We start from the raw sequence: 10,322 nt of genomic DNA, 5'->3' as shown, positions 1-10,322 counted from the left end.
CGCCTTTGAAGATCTAGATGTCTTTTGTCTCTTGGATATACTTGTAAGGGGGAGGGTGTTACGTGTATTTATAGAACAAGTATAGATTCGTATACGTGAGTGTTTGTTTGTGAGTGTCTACGTCTATGTAGTGTTTACCAAGTTTCGTACTCGAAGATCTGGTAGTTTAGATCTGCCCAGCTAGGTAGGCCCACCTATGAAGTTTGGATGAGCCAACTTTTAGATCTGGCCTAGCTAGGTCCATTAGACCTACGAAGTTTATATAACTCCGGTCTTATTAAAAAGGTAAGCCTATTAGACCTATGAAATTTGGGCGAGCCCACACTAGGTTGGCCCATTATGCCTACAAAGTTTGAATAATAACCATTCATGTCTGTTCAGGCACTAATATTATCCAAAAATATTGTAGTTGCAGCCATTTTTTTTACCAGCAAAAGCTCAAAAATTAGCTGCAATTAGTGATTCGCACAAAATGGCGCCAAACGCACCACACAGCGTAAAAGTGCATGCGTGCATGCATATTTGGAGATGACAGAGTTGCAGTTTGTAACACATTTTAAATAAAGTGCTATAGGCAATATAAAATTAATTACTTTTTATTTCTTTATGATATTACTGATTAGCATATCATATTCTAACCAATAGACGAATGGACTAAACCGAAAGCTTGCTATACTCTGGATAAGGCATAGAAGAAAAGCAGTATGCCGGTGACAAACTGCTTTAAATGTGGATGGTTTGATCTAGAAAAGGGTGTGAAATATGACAAAACATTACTGATTGAGATCAATCATAAATGAAGGCTAAGATATTTGACCAAGTGTTTTAGGCACCATATCCATCACCACCTCCTTAGCGACAAAATTGCTTGTTGGTTGCCTTCAAGACAAATCCTATATGTTCTTTGCTCATTCCAACTGTGCCAGATGAAGTCCATGGTTCGCCTCCTCCAGTTTTTTAATACTATCAAGAAGGAAAGCAACTTGGTGCATTCACTGCCGATATTGCTGATGATCTTTCTGAAATAAGCATACTTCATGAAGCATCTTGCTGAAACAAGTTGTTGGGATCGCTTAAAAACCGAACAACCTCGAGCGGCATTTGTAGGCGGAAACTTACTAACCTCGCAAGATCAGAGCTAGCAGATAAAACTCAGTTAATCTCGCAGGTTCTGAACCAACGTATAACTCGGTTAACCTCGCAACTTCTTTGTTACTTTGACTTCAAAGCTAACAGTTATTAGCTGATGGCTAAGTTATAAATTAACTTATCCTCGAGTGTTCGAAGCTAATCTTGAGCACCGAGCTTTTCACTCTGCTTTTTACTCAAGATCGGAACTGAACTATACGCCACGAGGTTGGGCATCTATCTCAGGCTCGAGGTTGAAGGCACGAGGTTAAGAAGCTCTTTCAGCATGAGGCTAAGGGTGCAAAGTTGAAGGCTTAATCTGGCACAGAGACGAAGTCCCGAGGTTAAGGACATGAAGGCGTGAGAAGCGTGACTACATGAAGGCGTGAGAAGCGTGACTGCATAGGAGAATTCAATTTGTACACGTTACTCCAATGACCCTTATATATGGCATATTCTAGGAATGTAGTAGGTGAGGAAGGATATTTTCGGGATGTAAAATGGCTCACGGGTCACTATAGAAGGGGAGCCCTACCCCGCTGTAAAGGGAGATCGATGATTTTCAAGAGATTAAGTGTTTTTCCCATTCCATCTGTTGTGTTGAGACCAACACAAGTATACTTTATGAAGCTAACATATTTGAAAGTTGGCCCAGAAGGCATGGACTTTTTAAACAGACCAAGTAATATCAACACGAGGATAGAGATATTGATCCTGATATGGGTAGTAATTATAGAAGCGAGGATGAGGGATCACTGTGATAGTGATGGCAATAATGAAAAAAAAAGTGATTCACACATGCACTGAATGTTTTACATTTTTGTATCTTTGTTTCAAGAATAGTTTTACTGTTCTTCTTCAGTGCTGTGTTTAAAATTCCTGCTAGCTTTGTTTTGTGGCGGTGACATTTTAAATATATCTCACGTAGCTTGATGTTTTGCATTTGTTTACTCATCTGTATGTAGAATGTATCTTGTTACTACCAGGTGAACATCATGTCAGCGGGTGCCATGACACTATCCTGAAGAATACTTAGGGGGTGTTTGGATACGAAGTGCTAAACTTTAAGAGGGTCACATCGGATGTTCGGACACTAATTAGGAGGATTAAATATGAGCTAATTATAAAACTAACTGCAGAATCTCTATACTAATTCGCGAGATGAATCTATTAAGCCTAATTAATCCATCATTAGCAAATGGTTACTGTAGCACCACATTGTCAAATCATGAACTAATTAGGCTTAATAGATTCGTCTCGCGAATTAGACTCCATCTATGTAATTAGTTTTATAATTAAACTATATTTAATACTCCTAATTAGTATCCAAACATCTGATGTGACAGGTACTAAAATTTAGGAGTGTAACACTCCCTTAATAAACGTGGTGGATGGGTATGGGACAGGGGATACGGCTGTGTTAACTCCTCACAATAAAGAGTCTGTTACCATTGTTGATTGTGTGAACTCTATTTATCTTTTGACAAGTTTGATCATTTTAAGGATTTGAGGGCATAATGGCAAGGTACAAATATTCACTTCTTGCACGCAAGTGACAGTAAGGCAGGAAGGAATGTAAGATTCATAGATGCGTTTATTATGGAGAACATTTCTCTTTCTGAGTTTTAAATCTGTGCGGAAAAGTAGTCATCTGGAGGCGTACCTGGCAAAACACAGGACGCGTTTTCAGCTGTGGAGGCGCGTGCTCTAGTCTGGATGGGTGGTACGTTTGACGGTAATGGGCATTGTTACTAATGTACATTATCCACAAAGATAGAACAAAGAGCAAAGATTAAACAGAAAAAGACATGTATATGAACACAGAAACGCTACGAACTTATTGTTAAACACGGAGCATAAATATCAGCTGAATTTCAAAGGGCAATGTTACGAGGTTCAAATGTAGGTACATGAATTTCCAAACAAAGCAAGAACAGTGTGGTTTCAAACTTTCAATGGGATATAATAATGAGATAAAAGGTGGGCCACGTAGAAATTCTTCTCTTGTACTTGTAACATTGACTAACTTACTTCTGGCTACATCAGAACCACCAGGTGGGCCTGCAATGTCACTTCTTTTTGTTTAATAATTTACCATGTCACTTCTGAAAAAAGGCAAATGTCAGCAATACACCATCCAAGTATATATATTATCTGTTACATCACCAATAGAAATTGAAGGACTAGGTGGGCTTCGAGTACAGCAGCTTCAAAGGCCTTGAGCACAAAAGTAAGGTTGCTAAGAATTCTCCAGCAAATCTTTCATGAACTACAATGTCTGGATTAGAAACATCCCAACAAAACACTAGAACAGATAAGCTTTTCCTTAATAATGCTACAAGTATGTATTCTCAACAGCCGTAACACTATACAGACCTACCTGCTAGTTTTCCTTAATAATGCAATAAGGCAACAAAATGTAATCTTGTGTACACAGAAATCAATTGCAAACCCTGAGCCCACATTTGTATAAGCTTTTAAAGGAACTATTAATAAAATGATAGAGTATATTGATTGTCAGTGCCATTAACAAATCAGTTACCCCTGCAGAATCAAAACCTCCCCTACTTCCACAAATACCAGCATACCAGATAAAAAATTGCATTGGGAAAAAACAATTTCTCCAAAAAAGATTAAACACAATATGGTTGTATGAGCATGCGCAATGAAACAAATATGTATGACCATGCAGATCAACACCAAATAGCCCACTTTTGGGACTTGTATGTTTGATTTTCACACCCTTCGCCTAAACCACTTTCCTTTACATGATAATATCCCTTTACAGAAGTGCAGGCAACATTGCACGTTGAAAGCTTATCAAAGCAGAAAATTGTTCAGGATTTCCCTTTGCAATAACCATGTAATGGATTAAAATCTTGTAAACAAATTGGCACTGCATCATAACACAATATCCTTACAGAGAATCTGTCTGAAATGGACCCCTTGATCATGGAAGCAATGATCTGACATAAGAGAATATGCATCAATTTATAATTACAATTATTGAGTTGTACCCTGCAATGCATTTTTCCCAGTAATCTAATAATACTCCATTTATGCATGGAGTATAAAAACAATTTTAGACAGTTTAAAACCACCAAGTGTTGAACACAAAACCTGTTACTGACACAGAACAAGCATATCATGGAATGCTAAGTAATTGTAAATGTTCCCTAAGATAGATCTTCAAATAGATTTGAAGCATACATGGGATATTACTATTCCAAGTAATGATAACCATTCACGGAACAGCACCTTATCCTATGCGTGAATGCATGATTTCTTAGGCAAACACTCATATATGGCCCTAATGATAGTATAGCACAATTCTGCTGGTTAAGGTAATAGCTTCTAGCTCTACTCCACATTTTACCATTTCTATATGATTTTTAACTTAAACAATCTGCATACTGTAACGTGTCTTGAAATAATGACTTCTTAACTTCAATAGAATGAATCTGTAAACTCTATGCAAGCAACCCATAACTGCCGACCTCAATAACTGTTACTTTTGAAGGGTGGGTATCAATTGCATTTTAACTTACTGATAATTTGAGCACTGTTTACCATAATGTGCATAAAACAGCTAAGACTGTTGGTTGCCTCATTAAGTGAAAGGAACAGTAATAAAAAATATATTTTAGTTTACCTTGTCACCATCATCTCTCAAAGTCTTCATCCTCAAAACAAGGATTTTAAAAAAAAGTTCCAGTAGCACTTACCAAAGAGGGAGCATGCCAGTTTTGTGAAAAATCACGCAAACAGACAGATCACCTTTTTGTCTTTGGATCATAAACCAATCCAATTTGACCTTTTTTATCCAGCAACCGTCATTAGTTTGGAACCGCAATTCTGACCCTGCTTGACCTTAATTTCGAACAAAAAGATCATTATAAATCTTCAGGTACAAGTTTGAGGTAAGTACATACTAGTAGCCACACCAGACAGCTCTTTTGTGTTGCTATACTTATATTTTATAAGTAATCAAACTAAGTGCTCTTTAGGTCGTTGTTCTATTGTTTGTGAGCATAAGGTATGGAAGCTCACATGGAAACTACAGTTCATTAATGTTGTGATGAATTATCTTGGCACACTATCCTAAAACCAAAAAAATATTGAAAACGAATGAAGTACCAATGGAAGTTCGATGGAAATGTCACCACATTTATCGCACTGCAAACCATGTGGCAGACTCCTCCATCTACATGACCCTATGGAAGGATGCTTTACAAGCCTCCAACCTCGGCCCTGGAAAGTTCATGAGAAGTATCAGATTTCCTTTTTTCCAGTTTTTGCTGTTGCAAAATTTGTCAAGAACAATCTGAAAGTGGAACTGTCCATTCACAACAGCTGCTACTGAATAACAGAAAAATGCATTAGGAAGTCAGCACACTAGACAAAACAATGTCAAGACTCAAAGAGTATATACAGATGTTTCACCCTCCATACTCACAAATTTTCATGACCTTCGGAGACAAATATAGCAAAACACGAGTAAGACCATTGACACCACAAAGACTACCATTTACACAACATCACTTCCTGAAGGAGACTTATATGTACCTTTGAGATAACAGTAGCTGTTTGCACATGCTTTGATCAAAATATTGTAATGTTCAGTCATAAATTCAATCAGGGATATTGGTACAGTGTTAAACATAAAAAATAAGCTAATGCAAAGCTAAAAACACAAAGGCATTTCAGTATGAAGAACAGAAACAGAATGAGAGTGTCGCAAAATTTCAGAAATCTTGGCATATCTGTAGTACAAAATTTCCCCACTAACTCTTTTCACAAGTAATACTACATATAAAGTACTCCAACACCTCAAACCCTTAATGAGATTTCCCAACTTACAACAATTTCAAGATAGAAAGATATGAAAATGTCACCAAGAAAGTAACTACAATAGCTATCTGGAAGTAACAGCATGGGTAACCAAACTCCTCAATTCAGCTAGATGTTCATCAGTTGAGATGTTCAATGTTAACCTTAGGTTAGTCAACAAAGCCTCCTGCTCCCAGCTAATTGACCCACAAGCATACAAGGCTAACATTGTTGCACGATAAGCATGCAACTCCAGTAAATGGGTTTCTTCCCTTGATCCATGGTTATCATGTTCTGATGTTTCTCTTTCAGATGTAGAAGCCTCATCATCATCAGTTCTACTACAGATATCTCCAGTTTGGTAGACCAAATTATAATGCTGTGATTTATGGGGGCTACTGTTAGGACTACAGCTAGCAACAGAGGATGATATACTCTCAGTGTCACTAAAATCTTCAGCTGTTATAGTATGCCCTTTATAACTAGCATGCGTGTATTTCTCACCCAGCATAAAGCATGGGGAATCAACAGCATCTACCTTTTCAGCCAAACGGAGTGAACCTCTATCAACCAGCTTTGAGTGTCTTCCATCTCTATGCGGTGTCCGCAATTTCTTTGTGATTTCACTGCATTGAGGATGTGTTTTTATAGCAGACGACTTTCTCTTTATGCCTCTAGATGTAGCACCCTCAAAAGCATTCTGGTTTTCAAGTTGAATATGGCTGTCCATTACCAAGTTGCAGCCTAAGTTTCCATCTTTTGATCGACCTCTGAATGAACCATCCAAGCATTTTGCGGAATACTGCAAATGATTGGAAAGACAGCTCGTTAGGATCGGGTATTCCGATTTATAATACTTGAGATAAAATTGGAATGAAATTAACTGCATATGGGTGAACATCAAAGAACATCAGAATTATAGTAATTCATTGGACATACAACAGCAAGACCAGATGAACTGTTTGATTGATCTAATAGAAATAAGTAATGGAAATAATCTAATTTGAGAATTAAAGGAACAAAGCATTACCTTCTGAGTCACAATCATTTGTCATCTAGCCACAGCTTCCTCAATCGAAGATCCGATGCATGTGCCCTCGACTCCAGGGAGGACCCAAGGAGCCGGACAAGATAATGCTTCTTGCCCAGCACTCTCACCACCTCCGCAACCTTCCACGAGTAGCTATCAAAGGCCTCAAGAATACTACCCACAGCCCAGCATACTGGATCATCCGCTGGAGGGCAAGGTCTCATCAACCTTCTTGGCACCCTTTCAACAGCCACGCCAAAGTCAACCGGACTTTCATCGTATCTCACCAAGTAGGTGTGTCCATTGCCAGAGACTATCTCACCAGGCCTCCAAGAACCAAAGGGCACCTCTGCCTCCTGCAATACCTCCACCTTGCTTCCCTTGAAGAATCTCATCGGATTGTTTTGCTTCAAGAACTCTGTTGCAAAGAATAAATCAAAGATATTATCAATAATCGAACAAATCAGATTAACATACGTCAGAACAAGAAGAATAAATTAGATCAACAGGAGCCAAACACTAAGATTTCAGGCTTCTACAAGAGCCCCCTGAAAGTTTTTGGTGAAAGAAATCTCATCCTTGACTGACGCACAGCGCAAAACTCACAGCAGATAAATCAAGTGGAGGAACCATTACAGCGCATGCATATCGGCGTAACGATCCGTTACAAGAACAGAAGAACAAAATCGAAGCGAATCGCTTGAGGTGTTCCAACAAAACATGAACCAGCGTATTCACCGGGGGCGGAGTTAGCCTTGGGCATGAGCGCTCAGTTGAACGCCATCTTTCCGCAAATTTGGACTTGATGATTGCTCATCTAAGCAGTTGCTGTGCTTTACAAGACATAGTTACTTCATGCCCACATGAGGTACTGTAGTTACTAGAGAATAAGAAGAACCAGAGAAATTACAGAAGATAAATGGGAATCAGAAGGGAATTGAGGAACAACAAGAGAAAAGGGGAAGTACGAGGACAATGGATTGTTTCTGCTCTATTTCTTCGATGCCAAATCAATCGAGTTGCTCAATACATATATAGTCGGCTCGCTGGCCAGGCCAAAAAGACTTCACTCGCCTGTATAGGCGACGCACACCGCGAATTGCACCGTGGAAGGCGGCATTACAGCCTCCCGCCGCCGCGCCGTCGCAGTCGTGGTCCGCCGGGAACCGATGCTTGAGGCACACCTTGAGGCAGCACCCCTTGCACTGTGTCGTGTTGGTGAACGTGAGCGCCTCCCTGCACCGCGGCGCGGGGCACTGCGGCGGCGGCCTGCGCCTCCTCGCCGGGTCGCAGCGGCGCGACCGCGCGTGCGCGTCCAGGATCTCCCGGTCGGCCTGCCCCGGCGCCGCCCGCTCGATGGAGTCGCCGCAGTCCGGGCACACCACGACGGTGCGGCCCGGGTCGGCGGCCTTGGCGCAGCCGTGGTCGCGGTACGTGCGGTGCGCCGCGCAGAAGGACCCGCCGCACCTGTCGCACTCGAAGGGGAGGAAGTCCAGCTGGTTGCACTCGGCCTCGTCGCAGTGCGCGCCCAGGTCCGGGAAGAACTCCGTGCCCCGCCGCGCCATTGTCGTCGCCCGCGCTGTCTCGCACTCGTTGCCGCCGTCCGCCGGTCTTGTCCCCCTCGCGCTGGCCGCTGGCTGCAGTCTACGATGAGATCGGCGAGGAGCGGTAGCTGTATATTTGTGCGGCGTTGTTTATCGGACTTGGATCTGTTCCGAGCCGGACTTCTCGTCCGACGTGGAAAAGGCGAGTTCCCAAACAAAACTACTCCGTAGAATCACACACATGGTACATTCATCCATCGTATGTATGCTATTACTTAGTATTACAAAAACTGTAGATTTCAAATAAACTGAATCGAGCATCGGATCAAGATCAACAAACTTGATCAAATAAAAAAATAAAGAGGAATACAGCATTTCGTATAATCAAATACACATGATCAGATATGTTATTACTACTTATAACAAAAAACTGTAGAGTTCAAATGAAACAAATCAATCATCTGATCAAAAGTAAGAACAAAGAAGATCCGGCCCTTGTTTGACTAGCTCAGGCTAACTGACCTGGTTATATAATTATTGATTGAAGTTGAATCTACCGTTTTGCTTTATGCAGCTAATCACATCATTAGGGAGGACCCTATATTTTTTTAACTGATGGTAGACTTGGATCTTTTGAATAATTCTAAAGCTATGGCTACCCAACCTGATCGACTACGACCGGCGAGTGACACTTCCACTTAACAGCAGCTAGAGGCTAATTTTGTGGCCATGGAAGAAAGTAATGATGGAAATTCCACGGCCTAGACTATCTAGAGACAGAGCCTTATTATGGTGTTGGACCCGATTGCGCCCTGCCTAATCACGCATAGACCAATCAGTATCACAGATTCACAGAGACAAATACACTCTAGGTCAGTCTTTCAGCAATACTCTACTCCCTTTTCTGTTATCATATATTCCATAGAACATACTCAGGCCGTGCATTAGGCAGCGCAATTGGAGCGATCGAGCCGGGCCTCCAAAAATTAGGGCCCCAACTATTAGGCTTTAACTAGAGGTTAAGAAGATATTGGTATGTGATATTCGTCCTTTAATCCTATAATATGAGTATCTAATTTCATATTGCAGTTTTTTGTATGAAAAAGCATGTACTTATTACTCATATACTGGAATCCAAATATATGTATTTCACTACTATAGTATATATAGGGCCCCATTTCATGGTTTGTTTCAGGGCTTAAAATCTCCGGTACGGCCCTGGACGTACTTTCACTGGGCACGGAGGCTCAGTGTATATAGGTACATTTCAATGTTTTTTATTTAAAAGCGTAGGGTGATGTTTACATGAACGACCATAGTTGGGGTAAATACTATTAAAACTCGCTCTTATTTTGTAACTATAAACTATTAACTCTAAGGTAAAACTTAACTTTTGTTAACCTTTCAATTTTGTATTTGCTCATGGGCTGGTATTTTCTAAAAAATCATTTTAAAAGAGTCATAAACACCATAAATATAATTGTGGATAGATTTGGGGCCTACGGCTACTCAAAATGCTTACCTTTGCTCTCTAACACAATATTCATTTATATGTTCTGTAATCTTCTTCAGTTTTAATAGACTTTGGTTAACAATTAATCAATATGCTTTTTCATTATTACATTGCTAAGCCAGAAAATTGATATGCTCATCGTTCCTTTGACATGCATCATACACATAATTTGAGTTATTTTTTCACATACTTAATAATGTCATAAATGAGTAACATAAAAGCATATGCTTGGAGTACTTTGATTTAGAGGTTACTCTAGATTAGGTTTAACAATAGC

The 10,322-nt window shown here is 40.2% G+C and overlaps 1 protein-coding gene and 1 pseudogene across 1 annotated transcript; both read right to left on the bottom strand.

Moving 5' to 3' along the window:
- Positions 1 to 5,861: 5,861 nt before the first annotated feature.
- LOC117839745 (uncharacterized) lies at positions 5,862 to 7,447 on the bottom strand (annotated as a pseudogene).
- A 393-nt stretch (positions 7,448 to 7,840) lies between these two features.
- On the bottom strand, positions 7,841 to 8,787 carry LOC117839746 (zinc finger AN1 domain-containing stress-associated protein 17). Its single transcript, XM_034720155.2, has one exon. It carries the CDS (start codon positions 8,551 to 8,553, stop codon positions 7,999 to 8,001), a length of 555 nt encoding a protein of 184 aa, XP_034576046.2. The 5' UTR covers positions 8,554 to 8,787; the 3' UTR covers positions 7,841 to 7,998.
- Positions 8,788 to 10,322: the final 1,535 nt, after the last annotated feature.

The sequence above is a fragment of the Setaria viridis genome, chromosome 9 (genome assembly GCF_005286985.2).
Source record: "Setaria viridis chromosome 9, Setaria_viridis_v4.0, whole genome shotgun sequence".
In the NCBI taxonomy this organism is placed as follows: Eukaryota; Viridiplantae; Streptophyta; class Magnoliopsida; order Poales; family Poaceae; genus Setaria; species Setaria viridis.
Note: the sequence above shows the minus strand (reverse complement) of the source record. Positions and strands in the feature narration are given on the sequence as shown.

Bases quoted from the DNA above. Each gene is read 5' to 3' on its own strand.
- LOC117839746 (XM_034720155.2), bottom strand. From the start codon at position 8,553: ATGGCGCGGCGGGGCACGGAGTTCTTCCCGGACCTGGGCGCGCACTGC.